The sequence below is a fragment of the Oncorhynchus nerka genome, unplaced genomic scaffold, assembly GCF_034236695.1.
Source record: "Oncorhynchus nerka isolate Pitt River unplaced genomic scaffold, Oner_Uvic_2.0 unplaced_scaffold_1095, whole genome shotgun sequence".
Classification (NCBI taxonomy): domain Eukaryota; kingdom Metazoa; phylum Chordata; class Actinopteri; order Salmoniformes; family Salmonidae; genus Oncorhynchus; species Oncorhynchus nerka.
In genome coordinates this window covers 28,507-48,711 of record NW_027040222.1, presented here as the reverse complement: position 1 = coordinate 48,711, position 20,205 = coordinate 28,507, and the positions used below count along the sequence as shown (strand labels likewise).

General features: G+C 44.2%; 1 protein-coding gene across 1 annotated transcript in view; it reads right to left on the bottom strand.

Moving 5' to 3' along the window:
• Positions 1 to 20,205, bottom strand: part of exoc6 (exocyst complex component 6) — an 89,687-nt gene that overhangs the window by 49,176 nt on the left and 20,306 nt on the right. Inside the window, exons 6-11 of the mRNA XM_065016188.1 lie at positions 17,671 to 17,742; positions 17,133 to 17,364; positions 12,159 to 12,237; positions 8,268 to 8,379; positions 5,015 to 5,149; positions 3,604 to 3,783 (exon numbers count right to left, since the gene is read on the bottom strand). Of these exons, the coding sequence (XP_064872260.1) occupies positions 3,604 to 3,783; positions 5,015 to 5,149; positions 8,268 to 8,379; positions 12,159 to 12,237; positions 17,133 to 17,364; positions 17,671 to 17,742 (810 nt within the window). The remainder of the gene's footprint in view (positions 1 to 3,603; positions 3,784 to 5,014; positions 5,150 to 8,267; positions 8,380 to 12,158; positions 12,238 to 17,132; positions 17,365 to 17,670; positions 17,743 to 20,205) is intronic.

The following is a 20,205-nucleotide window of genomic DNA, read 5'->3' as shown; positions in this document are numbered from 1 at the left end:
AATACACATTACTGCAGTACACAACTCCAACACTGAATACACAGTACTGCAGTACACAACTCCAACACTGAATACACAGTACTGCAGTACACAACTCCAACACTGAATACACAGTACTGCAGTACACAACTCCAACACTGAATACACATTACTGCAGTACACAACTCCAACACTGAATACACAGTACTGCAGTACACAACTCCAACACTGAATACACAGTACTGCAGTACACAACTCCAACACTGAATACACAGTACTGCAGTACACAACTCCAACACTGAATACACAGTACTGCAGTACACAACTCCAACACTGAATACACAGTACTGCAGTACACAACTCCAACACTGAATACACATTACTGCAGTACACAACTCCAACACTGAATACACAGTACTGCAGTACACAACTCCAACACTGAATACACAGTACTGCAGTACACAACTCAACACTGAATACACATTACTGCAGTACACAACTCCAACACTGAATACACAGTACTGCAGTACACAACTCCAACACTGAATACACAGTACTGCAGTACACAACTCCAACACTGAATACACAGTACTGCAGTACACAACTCCAACACTGAATACACATTACTGCAGTACATAACTCCAACACTGAATACACAGTACTGCAGTACACAACTCCAACACTGAATACACAACTCCAACACTGAATACACATTACTGCAGTACACAACTCCAACACTGAATACACATTACTGCAGTACATAACTCCAACACTGAATACACAACTCCAACACTGAATACACATTACTGCAGTACACAACTCCAACACTGAATACACAACTCCAACACTGAATACACATTACTGCAGTACACAACTCCAACACTGAATACACAGTACTGCAGTACACAACTCCAACACTGAATACACAACTCCAACACTGAATACACAACTCCAACACTGAATACACAGTACTGCAGTACATAACTCCAACACTGAATACACAACTCCAACACTGAATACACATTACTGCAGTACACAACTCCAACACTGAATACACAACTCCAACACTGAATACACAGTACTGCAGTACACAACTCCAACACATAGACACATTACTGCAGTACACAACTCCAACACTGAATACACATTACTGCAGTACACAACTCCAACACTGAATACACAGTACTGCAGTACACAACTCCAACACATAGACACATTACTGCAGTACACAACTCCAACACTGAATACACATTACTGCAGTACATAACTCCAACACTGAATACACAGTACTGCAGTACACAACTCCAACACTGAATACACATTACTGCAGTACACAACTCCAACACTGAATACACAACTCCAACACTGAATACACAGTACTGCAGTACACAACTCCAACACTGAATACACATTACTGCAGTACATAACTCCAACACTGAATACACAGTACTGCAGTACACAACTCCAACACATAGACACATTACTGCAGTACACAACTCCAACACTGAATACACATTACTGCAGTACACAACTCCAACACTGAATACACAGTACTGCAGTACACAACTCCAACACATAGACACATTACTGCAGTACACAACTCCAACACTGAATACACATTACTGCAGTACATAACTCCAACACTGAATACACAGTACTGCAGTACACAACTCCAACACTGAATACACATTACTGCAGTACACAACTCCAACACTGAATACACAACTCCAACACTGAATACACAGTACTGCAGTACACAACTCCAACACTGAATACACATTACTGCAGTACATAACTCCAACACTGAATACACAGTACTGCAGTACACAACTCCAACACTGAATACACAACTCCAACACTGAATACACAGTACTGCAGTACACAACTCCAACACTGAATACACAACTCCAACACTGAATACACAGTACTGCAGTACATAACTCCAACACTGAATACACATTACTGCAGTACACAACTCCAACACTGACACACATTACTGCAGTACATAACTCCAACACTGAATACACATTACTGCAGTACATAACTCCAACACTGAATACACAGTACTGCAGTACACAACTCCAACACATAGACACATTACTGCAGTACATAACTCCAATAGTATATACACATTACTGCAGTACATAACTCCAACACATAGACACAGTACTGCAGTACACAACTCCAACACTGAATACACAGTACATAACTCCAACACATAGACACATTACTGCAGTACATAACTCCAACACATAGACACATTACTGCAGTACATAACTCCAACAGTATATACACATTACTGCAGTACATAACTCCAACACTGAATACACAGTCCATAACTCCAACACATAGACACATTACTGCAGTACATAACTCCAACACATAGACACATTACTGCAGCACATAACTCCAACACATAGACACATTACTGCAGTACATAACTCCAACACTGAATACACAGTCCATAACTCCAACACATAGACACATTACTGCAGTACATAACTCCAACAGTATATACACATTACTGCAGTACATAACTCCAACAGTATATACACATTACTGCAGTACATAACTCCAACACATAGACACATTACTGCAGTACATAACTCCAACACATAGACACATTACTGCAGTACATAACTCCAACACTGAATACACAGTACATAACTCCAACACATAGACACATTACTGCAGTACATAACTCCAACACATAGACACATTACTGCAGTACATAACTCCAATAGTATATACACATTACTGCAGTACACAACTCCAACACTGAATACACAGTACATAACTCCAACACATAGACACATTACTGCAGTACATAACTCCAACACATAGACACATTACTGCAGTACATAACTCCAACAGTATATACACATTACTGCAGTACATAACTCCAACACTGAATACACAGTACATAACTCCAACACATAGACACATTACTGCAGTACATAACTCCAACACATAGACACATTACTGCAGTACATAACTCCAACAGTATATACACATTACTGCAGTACATAACTCCAACACTGAATACACAGTACATAACTCCAACACATAGACACATTACTGCAGTACATAACTCCAACACATAGACACATTACTGCAGTACATAACTCCAACAGTATATACACATTACTGCAGTACATAACTCCAACACATAGACACATTACTGCAGTACATAACTCCAACAGTATATACACATTACTGCAGTACATAACTCCAACACATAGACACATTACTGCAGTACATAACTCCAACAGTATATACACATTACTGCAGTACATAACTCCAACACATAGACACATTACTGCAGTACATAACTCCAACACATAGACACATTACTGCAGTACATAACTCCAACACATAGACACATTACTGCAGTACATAACTCCAACAGTATATACACATTACTGCAGTACAGGACTGCAGTCATGCCACAGTGGGTATCATCAACAGGGTCACTCAACCCAACGAGAAGCACAGTAGATACAAGTCACCACCGTGACTTAACACTGATACAAGAACAACACTACCACAAATAACTCACAACAACAACACTCCCATCTCCCAGAGTTCCCCTGCCTGCGGGGGGGGGGGGAGTGGCTAACTCACCGGCAGGTGTGTGAAGACCTGGAAGGTGCTGCGGAGGAAGTTGATGAGGTCCATGAGGTATCCACTGGCCTGGCCGTCCGACTCCGGCATGCCCCAATCATAGTCTGCCAGCTGGATAAACTCATCTATCTTCTGGTTCAGTTTGGTGTAGATCTCTCCCTCTGCTGCATGGCGTGCATCCTGGATACACCAGACAGGGAACACCAACACGTCAGGACTACGGAGGTTACTACTGACAGAATGAGCTGAACACCAGTACTACGGAGGTTACTACAGACAGAATGAGCTGAACACCAGTACTACGGAGGTTACTACAGACAGAATGAGCTGAACGCCAACACGTCAGGACTAGGGAGGTTACTACAGACAGAATGAGCTGAACACCAGGTAAGTCTACGGAGGTTACTACTGACAGAATGAGCTGAACGCCAGGTAAGACTACAGAGGTTACTACTGACAGAATGAGCTGAACGTCAGGTAAGATTCCCGAGGTTACTACTGACAGAATGAGCTGAACGCCAGGTAAGACTACAGAGGTTACTACTGACAGAATGAGCTGAATGCCAGGTAAGACTACGGAGGTTACTAATGACAGAATGAGCTGAACACCAGGTAAGACTACGGAGGTTACTAATGACAGAATGAGCTGAACACCAGGTAAGACTACGGAGGTTACTACTGACAGAATGAGCTGAACACCAACACGTCAGGACTACGGAGGTTACTACTGACAGAATGAGCTGAACGCCAGGTAAGACTACGGAGGTTACTACAGACAGAATGAGCTGAACACCAGGTAAGACTACAGAGGTTACTAATGACAGAATGAGCTGAACACCAGGTAAGACTACAGAGGTTACTAATGACAGAATGAGCTGAACACCAGGTAAGACTACGGAGGTTACTACTGACAGAATGAGCTGAACGCCAGGTAAGACTACGGAGGTTACTACAGACAGAATGAGCTGAACACCAGGTAAGACTACGGAGGTTACTCCTGACAGAATGAGCTGAACACCAGGTAAGACTACGGAGGTTACTACAGACAGGGAACGCCAACACGTCAGTACTACGGAGGTTACTCCTGACAGAATGAGCTGAACACCAGGTAAGACTACAGAGGTTACTAATGACAGAATGAGCTGAACACCAGGTAAGACTACGGAGGTTACTACTGACAGAATGAGCTGAACGCCAGGTAAGACTACGTCAGTACACGTTGATGAACTACGCTGAAGTACTGAAAGCTCTGTAAAGTTTATGACAATTCCCTTATTCCAGCGGCAACACAAGAGAAGAGACTAATGAATATACCTTAAAAGTTTTGGTTGGTTTAATAGTTATATCAAGTTTAGTGAAGTAGAAACACTGGTGGAGAATTCAGACAGAAAATAACCCAAGGATTTCCTACCTTAAAGGTGGAAAGTCCGTAGAGCCGCGTGGTGTGCACGGTCTCAGGTGAGACGTTGGTGATGTTGGTGATGAAGTCCTCCAGGTATTTACAGGCCTGCTCCAGGTGGGTTGTGTTAATGATGATCTGGACCAACTGTAACACAAAGAGAGATGGGACCAACAGGGTCAACAGGAAAATATATCAACAACCTTACACTTTTCTTAAATTATTCCTTTTCAAATAAGATGAAATAGAAAACAAAAATATTTTGGTCACCACACCTTGCAGAACCATTTTTGTATTTTTTTTTTTTTTTTAGTAAACTTAGGTTTACAATTATTAGCACCCCTGAGCTAGTACTTGGTGGCCTTAGGCCAAGAAAACTGACAACAAGCTTCCTTTAGCCATCAATGAGCTGCACCTTTCTACTGACCATTCGTCCCTCAGCAACAAACTGCTCTAATTGTCAATGTTTCAGGTGGTGCCCTCCACCAACTGCTCTAATTGTCAATGTTTCAGGTGGTGCCCTCCACCAACTGCTCTAATTGTCAATGTTTCAAGTGGTGCCCTCCACCAACTGCTCTAATTGTCAATGTTTCAGGTGGTGCCCTCCACCAACTGCTCTAATTGTCAATGTTTCAGGTGGTGCCCTCCACCAACTGCTCTAATTGTCAATGTTTCAGGTGGTGCCCTCCACCAACTGCTCTAATTGTCAATGTTTCAGGTGGTGCCCTCCACCAACTGCTCTAATTGTCAATGTTTCAGGTGGTGCCCTCCACCAACTGCTCTAATTGTCAATGTTTCAGGTGGTGCCCTCCAATGTTTCAAGCCCTCCACCAACTGCTGTTGTCAGATCTCACCATAGGTTTTGGATGTGATTCAGATCTGGACTCTTCTCTGGCCACTCCAGAGCAGTCCAGCATTTCTTCTTAACCATTCCTGGGTGGTAGAGTGGCCAGACGAAAGCTACTACTCAGTAAAAAAGATTCTATGGTCTGATGCCAAGTCTAGAGGAGACCTGGCACCATACCTACGGTGAAGAATGGTGGTGGCAGCATTATGCCGTGTGGATGTTTTTCAGGGGCAGGGACTGGGAGACTAGTCAGGATCGAGGGAAAGATGAACGGAGAAAAGTACAGAGAGATCCGTGATGAAAACCTGCTCCAGAGCACTCAGCCAAGACAACACAGGAGTGGATTTGGGACAAGTCTCTGAATGTCCTTGAGTGGCCCAGCCAGAGCCTGGATTTGAACCCCATCAAAAAGCTTGAATTCCGGGATTCTATGGAGAGAATCCCTGAAAACAGCTGTGCAGAGATGGGAGAAACATCCCTAAATACAGGTGTGATATCACAAGATTCGTGCAAGTTAACAGGTGCTAACAGGTGCTAACAGGTGCTAACAGGTGAGCCACAAACAGACAAATAACGGTGCAGTATAAAAGGTGTGTTCAGAACGGGATCTCGGAAAGCCCAACATATCGGTCTTTTTCACGGATGGGCTATTGCAGCAGAGGACCGGGTTCCTATCAGCTAAAAACAAGAAGGAGCGACTCCAATGGAAACGCCTTCACCAACACTGGACAACTGAGGAGTGGAAAAGCATTGCGACAAATCCTGGTTCCTGTTGAGTCATGGAAGTGTCAGGATTAGTCCCAGGGATAGAGGGGAGGAGAGGGGAAAGACACATCCTGCCTGGCGTCAACGGTACGCAGCGATCCGAAATCCATGTCCTGAAGAATTCAAGCTTTTCTGGTGGGTCCAACCCTGTACTAGATAGGCCGCCCCCAGGTGGTAAGGGTAGGTAACAACACATCCGCCACGCTGATCCTCAACACAGGGCCCCTCAGGAGTGTGTGCTCAGCCCCCTCCTGTACTCCCTGTTCACTCATTACTGCACGGCCAGGCACGACTCCAACACCATCATTAAAAAGTTTGCTGATGACACAACAGTGGTAGGCCTGATCACCGACAACGACGAGACAGCCTATAGGGAGGAGGTCAGAGCCGTGTGGTGCATGAATAACAACCTCTCCCTCAACGTGATCAAGACAAAGGAGATGATTGTGGACTTCAGGAAAAGGAGGACCGAGCACGTCCCCATTCTCATCGACGGGCTGTAGTGAAGCTTCAAGTTCCACATCACTAACAATTTAACATGGTCCAAGCACACAAAGACAGTCGAGAAGAGGGCACAACAAAACAGACTCCCCCTCAGGAGACTGAAAAGATTTGGCATGGGTCCTCAGATCCTCAAAAGGTTCTACAGCTGCACCATCAAGAGCATCCGGACTGGTTGCATCACTGCCTGGTACAGCAACTGCTCAGCCTCCGACCACAAGGCACTACAGAGGGTAGTGTGAACAGCCCAGTACATCACTGGGGGCCAAGCTTCCTGCCATCTAGGACCTCTATACCAGGCGGTGTCAGAGGAAGGCCATAAAAATTGTCAAAGACTCCAGCCACCCTAAACTGTTCTCTCTGCTACCGCACAGCAAGCGGTACGGGAGTGCCCAGTCTAGGTCCAAGAGGCTTCTAAACAGATTCTTCCCCCAAGCCATAAGACTCCTGAACATCTAATCAAATGGCTACCAAGACTATCTGCATTGCCCCCCCACACACACTTTTTATGCCACTGTTATTATCTATGTATATAGTCACTTTGATAACTCTACCTACGTGTACATATTACCTCAATTACCTCGACTAACCGGTGCCCCCGCACATTGACTCTGTACCGGTACCCCCTGTATATAGCCTCCACATTGACTCTGTACCGGTACCCCCTGTATATAGCCTCCACATTGACTCTGTACCGGTACCCCCTGTATATAGTCTCGCTACTGTTATTTTACTGCTGCTCTTTAATTACTTGTTGCTTTTATTTCTTATTCATATTTTTTAAACTGCATTGTTGGTTAGGGGCTTGTGAATAATCATGTCAGTATAAGGTTGTTATTCGGGGCATGTGACTAATACAATTTGACTTGTACTTAATAAACTGTCCTTTCAATTAGTGGATTCGGCTATTTCAGCCACACCCATTGCTGACAGGTGTATAAAATCGAGCACGCACACCTATGCAATCTCCATAGACAAACATTGGAAAGCAAGTTCCCATAGCAATGTTCCAACATCTAGTAGAAAGCGTTCTCAGTAGAGTGGGTGATGGGGTGGGACCAACTCCATATTAATGGCCATGATTTTGGAATGAGATGTTGGACGAGCAGGTGTCCACATACTTTCGGTCATGTAGGGAATAATGTACTGTACCTCAGTTAGTCCTATATGGGGTTTCTTGATGAGGTTCTGTAGACAGCCACTCAGTGTCCTCGTCAACAACAGGTTGGTGGATTTACGGAGCATGTCGTCGATCTCCGTCCAGCTGGAAACAAACACAACCAAAACAAAACGACAAGAGAAGTTTCACAAAAGTTCTCAACTTTTCTATTCTCGATATAGTTTCTACAGATTGTAAATGAAAAGATAACATGTTTCGATTAACAGTATTTTAATTATTGATCGATTGACTTTTCAGATCACCCAGCAGATGCTATTTGCGGAGCCGTTCCTGAACCTGCGACCAAAAAACAAGCTACATATGGACAGTACCACAACAAATAATCAAATGATTCTGTCAAAATCTGCAGAGCTGGGATTGTTGTATTTCCAATATACTGTATATATATATATATATATATGTTTTTTTTTGGCAAGAATTGTGAACAATTTAAATAAATTCAAAGTTTTGTGTTTTGTGTATCAATTCATAAACCATGTGTCATGGAATCGGTACATTGAAAATCTCTTCCGAACTATTTAGGAATCTATATGGCACAACAGTACATTTCTTGGTCCTTAAATGAAAGCATTATACTTTATTTTTCACCATTTCCTGAAACCAATGCAGGTCTTTAATGCCGGCCGACAAATTCCCTACTTTCTCCCCTTTCCACTTGCCTCTTCCGTTTTAGCGCGAATGCTGCAATTAGTTGGTTGTAATTTTGGATAGAACTTTTCCATATATTTTTGTGTGACACCAGTCCTATTAATGATTTAATTTACAAAGATTGTAAACATTTTTACATAAACAATCAATTAGTTAATCAATTAATATATTTGAGTATAACCATAATATTGTTTCTGATATTTGTTCTGTCTTCTGGTGGATTAAACTGAAATTTCAACCAACTTTCTATGACTTGTTCTAAAAATAGCGATATCTTTGAGATGATTTCATTTCCAAATAACCGAAAGTGAGAGGTTGTAATCTGAATAAAGGGGAAAAGGACATTCTTGAACACTTGGGTGAGACATTTTTCCTAACCTGCTAGAGAACCAGTTCGAATTTAAAGTATAGCTTTTGTATAACTGAAGCCTTCAGTGAGAGGTCTAATGCTTTCATATTTAATCATTTCTGCCCTCTGAATTCATATTCATTATATGTCTGGCTTGCCATTCAAAATAAAATGGAATATTTTTTTGCTCATATAATGTAAAAAACAAGTCATCGGGTGTAGATGCAGGACGCAAATAGGTAAACTTGGATATGACTAAAGAGTTAATCAGGGAATTAACACAAATAGACAGTTATTTTCCTTTCCATGGTAGCAAGATCTTATCTATTTTTCATAACTTTCTACAAAAATGTATTAATTTCATTCGGGAAATGAATAAAGTATGTCTACTTCACCGTCAGACCATTTTATTGGTGAACTACACGGTAAATGTAAAGGTTGTATTTCTGTGTGATCTAATACGTAATATTGGTTGGAATCCAGAGAGGTTAGAACAAGTATCTAGATCCTCTATGAGGTTGTGGAGGGATCAACATTGTGGTTTTAAAAGAAAACGTGAATCTGTATACAATGACCTTTGTTTTGAAACCCCGGATTTCTAGCCCATTGATGTTATTGTTGGATCTGATTTAATAGGTAACATTTTGACGGCCATAACAAATAGATATGCCGAAAGTGGACAACCTTGTTTTACTCCACGAAAGTTTAATACTTTCTGAGAAGTGGTCATTATTTACTATTTTACACTTACTATAGGTAGGTTACTATACCTTTAACCTATTGTATAAGAGATTCTCCTCAATTAAAACAGTCCAGGCATTTATATATAAATTCCAGTCGTACTTTATCAAAAGCCTTTTCAAAGCTATGAAAACCAGACCTGGTTTCCCAGACGTTTCATAGCATTCTATTGTTTCCAGTACTTGTCTTATATCATCTCCAATGGATCGTCCATGTAAAAAAAACTGATTAGGATGAATAATATCCAATAATACCTTTTTAATTCTATGTATCATGCTAGAATTTTTTGCATCACAACAAATGAAGTGTAAGAGGTCTCCAATTTTCTTTAATGGACTGGATCTTTATATTTACCACCTTGGGTCCTGTTTCAGTAATAATGAAATCAGACCTTGTCGAGTGTCTGATAATCTGTCATTTGTATAGAAGTGGCTAAAACACGCTAATAACAGTCCTCTGACTACATCAATAAACCTCAACTGGAATGCTCTGTTGGAAAAGGCAGTTATAAAATGATTCTGTCCTGGTTAAAAACAACTTATCATACAATAGGCTTTGATTAAATTTCAAATATCTTCGCCCACGTGGAAATTCTGTAAGAGTAATAACTGCCAAATATTTAATGGCACGACCGCATTCTGTCACCTATCAACACTTTAAACTTTTGGAGACCCAGACGTGATCTGCCCAACAAGCCCAGCCAGGCTCTGACTCCCAGTTATTAACCCCTGTACTAGGGACCCTAGTGAGGGAACAGACTCCCAGTTATTAACCCCTGTACTAGGGACCCTAGTGAGGGAACAGACTCCCAGTTATTAACCCCTGTACTAGGGACCCTAGTGAGGGAACAGCCAGGCTCTGACTCCCAGTTATTAACCCCTGTACTAGGGACCCTAGTGAGGGAACAGCCAGGCTCTGACTCCCAGTTATTAACCCCTGTACTAGGGACCCTAGTGAGGGAACAGACTCCCAGTTATTAACCCTGTACTAGGGACCCTAGTGAGGGAACAGACTCCCAGTTATTAACCCCTGTACTAGGGACCCTAGTGAGGGAACAGCCAGGCTCTGACTCCCAGTTATTAACCCCTGTACTAGGGACCCTAGTGAGGGAACAGCCAGGCTCTGACTCCCAGTAATTAAACCCTGTACTAGGGACCCTAGTGAGGGAACAGCCAGGCTCTGACTCCCAGTTATTAACCCCTGTACTAGGGACCCTAGTGAGGGAACAGCCAGGCTCTGACTCCCAGTAATTAAACCCTGTACTAGGGACCCTAGTGAGGGAACAGACTCCCAGTTATTAACCCCTGTACTAGGGACCCTAGTGAGGGAACAGCCAGGCTCTGACTCCCAGTTATTAACCCCTGTACTAGGGACCCTAGTGAGGGAACAGACTCCCAGTTATTAACCCCTGTACTAGGGACCCTAGTGAGGGAACAGCCAGGCTCTGACTCCCAGTTATTAACCCCTGTACTAGGGACCCTAGTGAGGGAACAGACTCCCAGTTATTAACCCCTGTACTAGGGACCCTAGTGAGGGAACAGCCAGGCTCTGACTCCCAGTTATTAACCCCTGTACTAGGGACCCTAGTGAGGGAACAGACTCCCAGTTATTAACCCTGTACTAGGGACCCTAGTGAGGGAACAGCCAGGCTCTGACTCCCAGTTATTAACCGCTGTACTAGGGACCCGAGTGAGGGAACAGCCAGGCTCTGACTCCCAGTTATTAACCCCTGTACTAGGGACCCTAGTGAGGGAACAGCCAGGCTCTGACTCCCAGTAATTAAACCCTGTACTAGGGACCCTAGTGAGGGAACAGACTCCCAGTTATTAACCCCTGTACTAGGGACCCTAGTGAGGGACCAGCCAGGCTCTGACTCCCAGTTATTAACCCCTGTACTAGGGACCCTAGTGAGGGAACAGACTCCCAGTTATTAACCCTGTACTAGGGACCCTAGTGAGGGAACAGACTCCCAGTTATTAACAAATAGCACACAACAAGACGTTAAGACTGACCCACAGTGAGGATACAACCGCCAGGTGTCCCTAACGACTCCCAGTTATTTTTCAACCCCAATGGACTACTAGGGACCCTAGTGATTTGAGAAGCAGCCGGTGATCTGACTCACCTGCGAGCAGTGACTATTAACTTCAGACTGGCGTAGGGAACCTTTGACCTGAGTAGAGGCACAGACTGAGACATCCTTGCTGTTGGGAGACAACAAATCCCCAGGTTATTAACCCCTTGGACTATAAGGAGCATATAGACTGTTGACTTTACAACCCAGGTTATTTAACTGAAGCCCCTTGGACCCTATAAGGAGGATATAGACTCCCCAGGTTATTTAACCCCTTGGACCTCTATAAGGAGCATATAGAGGTTGAACAACCCAGGTTATTTAACCCCTTACTAGGGACCCTATAAGAGGATATAGACTGTTGACTTTACAACCCAGGTTATTTAACCCCTGGACCTCTATAAGGACCCTATAGAGGGACTTTACAGCCAGGCTCTGACTTGGACCCTATAAGTATAGACTTAACCCCTGTACTAGGGACCTCTATAAGGAGCATATAGACTGTTGACTTTACAACCCAGGTTATTTAACCCCTGGACTATAAGGACCCTATAGTGACTTTACAACCCAGGTTATTTAACCCCTTGGGACCTCTATAAGGAGCATATAGACTGTTGACTTTTAACCCCAGGTTATTTAACTAGGGACCTCTATGAGGAGAACAGACTCCCAGTTATTTAACCCTGTTGGGACCTCTATAAGGAGGAACAGACTCCCCAGGTTATTAACCCCTGTGGACCTCTATAAGGGACCCTAGAACCCAGGTTATTTAACAGGACCTCTATAAGGAGCATATAGACTGTTGACTTTACAACCCAGGTTATTTAACCCCTTGGACCTATAAGGGACCCTAGTTTAGGGTTAAAGCCCCTTGGCTCTGACATATAGAGTTATTAAACCCAGGTTATTTAACTGAAGCCCCTTGGGACCCTATGAGGGAATAGACTGTTGACTTTACAACCCAGGTTATTTAACCCTGTACTATAGGGACCCTAGTTATTTAACCCCTTGAGGGAATAGACTGTTGACCAACCCAGGTTATTTAACCCCTGTACTAGGGACCCTAGTGAGGGATATAGACTCCTTTACAGTTATTTAACCCTGTACTAGGACCCTATAGAGATAGGATATAGACTGGAACAGACCCAGGTTATTTAACCCCTTGGGGACCTCTATAAGGAGGGATATAGACAGACTTTACAACCCAGGTTATTTAACCCTTACTAGGGACCTCTATAAGGAGCATATAGACTCCCAGTTGACTTTAACCCTTATTTAACTAGGGACCTCTATAAGGAACAGACTTTACAACCAGGTTATTTAACCCCTGTACTAGGGACCCTAGTGAGGGAACAGGTTATTTAACTGACTCCCAGTTATTAACTTTACCCTTACTAGGGACCTCTATAGAGGAATAGAGACTTTACCCCAGTTATTAACCCCTGTACTAGGGACTTTATTTAGAGGGAACAGACTCCCAGTTATTTAACCCTGGACCTCTATAAGGAGCATATAGACTGTTGAGGGACCTCTAGTATAGGACTTTACAACCCAGGTTATTTAACTGACCCCTCCTCTATAAGGAGCATATAGACTTACTTTACCCCAGGTTATTTAACTGACCTCTATAAGGAGCATATAGACTGTTGACTTTACAACCCAGGTTATTTAACCCCTGGAGCATATAGACTGTTGACCTCTATAAGGAGGATATAGACTGTTGACTTTACAACCCAGGTTACTAACCCCTTGGACCTCTATAAGGGGATAGAGACTCAACCAGGTTATTAACCCTTGTACCCCTAGAGACAGACTCTTATTTAACTGAAATAGACAACAAGACTGTTGACTTTACAACACAGGTTATTTAATAAGGAGGATATAGACTGTTGACTTTACAACCCAGGTTATTTAACCCCTTGGACCTCTATAAGGAGCATACCTGTTGACTTTACAACCCAGGTTATTTATTTAACGCCCAATGGACTGACTTTACAACAAGGTTATTTAACCCCTTGGACCTCTATAAGGAGCATATAGATATTTGAGACTGTTTAACCCCTTGACTTTACACCTGTTGACTTTACAACAGGTTATTTAACCCCTTGGACCTCTATAAGGAGGATATAGACTGTTGACTTTACAACCCAGGTTATTTAACTGAAGCCCCTTGACCTGAAGGAGCATATAGAATGTTGACTTTACTGAGGTTATTTAACAGACCTCTATAAGGAGCATATAGTGTTGACTTTACAACCCAGGTTATTTAACCCCTTGGACCTCTATAAGGAGTCTATGCTGTTGACTTTACAACCCAGGTTATTTAACCCCTTGGACCTCTATATAGACTGTTGACTTTACATACCCAGGTTATTTAACCCCTTGGACCTCTATAAGGAGCATATAGACTGTTGACTTTACAACCCAGGTTATTTAACTGAAGCCCCTTGGACCTCTATAAGGAGCATATAGACTGTTGACTTTACAACCCAGGTTATTTAACTGAAGCCCCTTGGACCTCTATAAGGAGGATATAGACTGTTGACTTTACAACCCAGGTTATTTAACCCCTTGGACCTCTATAAGGAGCATATAGACTGTTGACTTTACAACCCAGGTTATTTAACCCCTTGGACCTCTATAAGGAGCATATAGACTGTTGACTTTACAACCCAGGTTATTTAACCCCTTGGACCTCTATAAGGAGCATATAGACTGTTGACTTTACAACCCAGGTTATTTAACCCCTTGGACCTCTATAAGGAGGATATAGACTGTTGACTTTACAACCCAGGTTATTTAACCCCTTGGACCTCTATAAGGAGCATATAGACTGTTGACTTTACAACCCAGGTTATTTAACCCCTTGGACCTCTATAAGGAGCATATAGACTGTTGACTTTACAACCCAGGTTATTTAACCCCTTGGACCTCTATAAGGAGCATATAGACTGTTGACTTTACAACCCAGGTTATTTAACCCCTTGGACCTCTATAAGGAGCATATAGACTGTTGACTTTACAACCCAGGTTATTTAACCCCCCTTGGACCTCTATAAGGAGCATATAGACTGTTGACTTTACAACCCAGGTTATTTAACCCCTTGGACCTCTATAAGGAGCATATAGACTGTTGACTTTACAACCCAGGTTATTTAACCCCTTGGACCTCTATAAGGAGCATATAGACTGTTGACTTTACAACCCAGGTTATTTAACCCCCTGGACCTCTATAAGGAGCATATAGACTGTTGACTTTACAACCCAGGTTATTTAACTGAAGCCCTTGGACCTCTATAAGGAGCATATAGACTGTTGACTTTACAACCCAGGTTATTTAACCCCCTTGGACCTCTATAAGGAGCATATAGACTGTTGACTTTACAACCCAGGTTATTTAACCCCTTGGACCTCTATAAGGAGCATATAGACTGTTGACTTTACAACCCAGGTTATTTAACCCCTTGGACCTCTATAAGGAGCATATAGACTGTTGACTTTACAACCCAGGTTATTTAACTGAAGCCCCTTGGACCTCTATAAGGAGCATATAGACTGTTGACTTTACAACCCAGGTTATTTAACCCCTTGGACCTCTATAAGGAGCATATAGACTGTTGACTTTACAACCCAGGTTATTTAACCCCTTGGACCTCTATAAGGAGCATATAGACTGTTGACTTTACAACCCAGGTTATTTAAAGCCCCTTGGACCTCTATAAGGAGCATATAGACTGTTGACTTTACAACCCAGGTTATTTAACTGAAGCCCCTTGGACCTCTATAAGGAGCATATAGACTGTTGACTTTACAACCCAGGTTATTTAACCTCTATAAGGAGCATATAGACTGTGACTTTACAACCCTATAACCCCTTGAGGATATAGACTGTTGACTTTACAACCCAGGTTATTTAACCCCTTGGACCTCTATAAGGAGCATATAGACTGTTGACTTTACAACCCAGGTTATTTAACCCCTTGGACCTCTATAAGGAGCATATAGACTGTTGACTTTACAACCCAGGTTATTTAACCCCCCTTGGACCTCTATAAGGAGCATATAGACTGTTGACTTTACAACCCAGGTTATTTAACTGAAGCCCCTTGGACCTCTATAAGGAATAGACTGAGACTTTATAACCCAGATTTGACTTTACAACTAGGTTATTTAAACCCAGGTTATTTAACCCCTTGGACCTCTATAAGGAGGATATAGACTGTTGACTTTACAACCCAGGTTATTTAACCCCTTGGACCTCTATAAGGAGCATATAGACTGTTGACTTTACAACCCAGGTTATTTAACCCCTTGGACCTCTATAAGGAGCATATAGACTGTTGACTTTACAACCCAGGTTATTTAACTGAAGCCCCTTGGACCTCTATAAGGAGCATATAGACTGTTGACTTTACAACCCAGGTTATTTAACTGAAGCCCCTTGGACCTCTATAAGGAGGATATAGACTGTTGACTTTACAACCCAGGTTATTTAACTGAAGCCCCTTGGACCTCTATAAGGAGCATATAGACTGTTGACTTTACAACCCAGGTTATTTAACCCCTTGGACCTCTATAAGGAGGATATAGACTGTTGACTTTACAACCCAGGTTATTTAACCCCTTGGACCTCTATAAGGAGCATATAGACTGTTGACTTTACAACCCAGGTTATTTAACTGAAGCCCCTTGGACCTCTATAAGGAGGATATAGACTGTTGACTTTACAACCCAGGTTATTTAACTGAAGCCCCTTGGACCTCTATAAGGAGCATATAGACTGTTGACTTTACAACCCAGGTTATTTAACCCCTTGGACCTCTATAAGGAGCATATAGACTGTTGACTTTACAACCCAGGTTATTTAACCCCTTGGACCTCTATAAGGAGGATATAGACTGTTGACTTTACAACCCAGGTTATTTAACCCCTTGGACCTCTATAAGGAGCATATAGACCATTGACATTTCCAAGCAGTTGACATTCCCATCGCATCTCGATGTCGTGAAGTTAGTCCGTTTTTACAATAAAGGGTGTTGAATGAAGGACACACCTTTTCAATTTCTGCGTCGTGGAAGGGGAATCTACTAACGACAGACTTGTACTCTTCTTCAGTCTCTACGGGGATAGGGCTGTAGTTGTCCAGTTCAAAGATCTCCCTGAACACCAGAGCCCATTTCTTCAGCAAAGTTTCATTGTACTGGTCTCTGATCTCAAACAGCAGGTCAAACAGTCTGTTCACTGGGTAGCCATAACCCTGGAGAGAGAGAGGGGGAGGTTACAAACCAGAGGCATCACAATCTGCTCCACTGGTTAATGACCAAACTGCTTGGGTATTGGATCAGGATCCCCCATTAGCTGTTGTGAAAGCAGCAGCTACTCTTCCTGGGGTCCACACAGAACACAGAACACAGAACACGGAACACAGAACATGGAACACGGAACACAACATAATACAGAACATTAACAGACAACAACAGCTGCTTCACTCATACCTTATAAGAGCTCTAGGTTTAATTCATACTATCTTATCACCCAGTCTGAAGAGCTGGACAAGACTCACCTGTAATGTGTCTGCAAATATGACAATGAGGTTCTTCAGCTGCAGCACCAGGTCAGGATCACTGCAGTACGACTGGAAAGGAAGACGGGGGGCGGAAGTCCATCACAATCAAAAGGGAAAAGGAAAGTGTTACTCCCAGCCTTCTGGGTGAGGTAAGGGTTTATCTAGAAGCCTTGGTGTCAGGAATGGTAAGGGTTTATCTAGAAGCCTTGGTGTCAGGAATGGTAAGGGTTTATCTAGAAGCCTTGGTGTTAGGAATGATAAGGGTTTATCTAGAAGCCTTGGTGTTAGGAATGATAAGTGGTATCTAGAAGCCTTGGTGTTAGGAATGATAAGTGGTATCTAGAAGCCTTGGTGTTAGGAATGATAAGTGGTATCTAGGCCCTTGTTCCTGGCAGGCCCTCCCAGTGAGCAGCATTGAGCAGGGCTCCACTGGTCTAATGAAGACCTCAGGGCATTGCAGCCCAATGGGGACAGACTGGCCTCATGGAGACAGACTGGCCTCATGGAGACAGACTGGCCTCATGGAGACAGACTGGCCTCATGGAGACAGACTGGCCTCATGGAGACAGACTGGCCTCATGGAGACAGATTGGCCTCATGGGGACAGATTGGCCTCATGGAGACAGACTGGCCTCATGGGGACAGATTGATGGGGACAGACTGGAACAAGAACAGCAGTTGAACTAGTGTGACTATGGTAACAGAGCTGTGAGCTCAGAAGTGTGGAGAAAGAGGTATCAGGGGCGATTGGACATCAGTCAGGGATGATGGTGGTGATATCCCAGAGCTGGGACTCACGGGGTCTCACAGCCTGGGACTCACGGGGTCTCACAGCCTGGGACTCACGGGGTCTCACAGCCTGGGACTCACGGGGTCTCACAGCCTGGGACTCACGGGGTCTCACAGCCTGGGACTCACGGGGTCTCACAGCCTGGGACTCACGGGGTCTCACAGCCTGGGACTCACGCGGTCTCACAGCCTGGGACTCACGCGGTCTCACAGCCTGGGACTCACGCGGTCTCACAGCCTGGGACTCACGCGGTCTCACAGCCTGGGACTCACGGGGTCTCACAGGGTCCCAGGGGCCAACAAAGGCCTGGTCAAACCCTACTGCTAGGGTTAGTGTGACTGCTACCCTGGTCCTCTCTCACTGATAAGAGACTTTAGCCCCCTGCTAGGCCTGGTCAAACCCTACTGCTAGGGTTAGTGTGACTGCTACCCTGGTCCTCTCTCACTGATAAGAGGCTTTAGCCCCCTGCTAGGGTTACTGATAAGAGGCTTTAGCCCCTGCTAGGGTGACTGCTACCCTGGTCCTCTCCCACTGATAAGAGGCTTTATGCCCCCTCTCCCACTGATAAGAGGCTTTAGCCCCTGCTAGGGTTAGTGTGACTGCTACCCTGGTCCTCTCCCACTGATAAGAGGCTTTAGCCCCTGCTAGGGTTAGTGTGACTGCTACCCTGGTCCTCTCCCACTGATAAGAGGCTTTAGCCCCTGCTGCTAAGTGTGACTGCTACCCTGGTCCTCTCCCACTGATAAGAGACTTTAGCCCCCTGCTAGGCCTGGTCAAACCCTACTGCTAGGGTTAGTGTGACTGCTACCCTGGTCCTCTCTCACTGATAAGAGGCTTTAGCCCCCTGCTAGGGTTAGTGTGACTGCTACCCTGGTCCTCTCCCACTGATAAGAGGCTTTAGCCCCCTGCTAGGCCTGGTCAAACCCTACTGCTAGGGTTAGTGTGACTGCTACCCTGGTCCTCTCCCACTGATAAGAGGCTTTAGCCCCCTGCTAGGGTTAGTGTGACTGCTACCCTGGTCCTCTCCCACTGATAAGAGGCTTTAGCCCCTGCTAGGGCCTGGTCAAACCCTAGTGTGACTGCTACCCTGGTCCTCTCCCACTGATAAGAGGCTTTAGCCCCTGCTAGGCCTGGTCAAACCCTACTGCTAGGGTTAGTGTGACTGCTACCCTGGTCCTCTCCAACTGATAAGAGGCTTTAGCCCCCTGCTAGGGTTAGTGTGACTGCTACCCTGGTCCTCTCCCACTGATAAGAGGCTTTAGCCCCCTGCTAGGCCTGGTTAGCTAGTGTGTGACTGCTACCCTGGTCCTCTCCCACTGATAAGAGGCTTTAGCCCCCTGCTAGGCCTGGTCAAACCCTACTGCTAGGGTTAGTGTGACTGCTACCCTGGTCCTCTCCCACTGATAAGAGGCTTTAGCCCCCTGCTAGGGTTAGTGTGACTGCTACCCTGGTCCTCTCCCACTGATAAGAGGCTTTAGCCCCCTGCTAGGCCTGGTCAAACCCTACTGCTAGGGTTAGTGTGACTGCTACCCTGGTCCTCTCCCACTGATAAGAGGCTTTAGCCCCTACTGCAAACCCTAGGGGTTAGTGTGACTGCTACCCTGGTCCTCTCCCACTGATAAGAGGCTTTAGCCCCCTGCTAGGCCTGGTCAAACCCTACTGCTAGGGTTAGTGTGACTGCTACCCTGGTCCTCTCCCACTGATAAGAGGCTTTAGCCCCCTGCTAGGCCTGGTCAAACCCT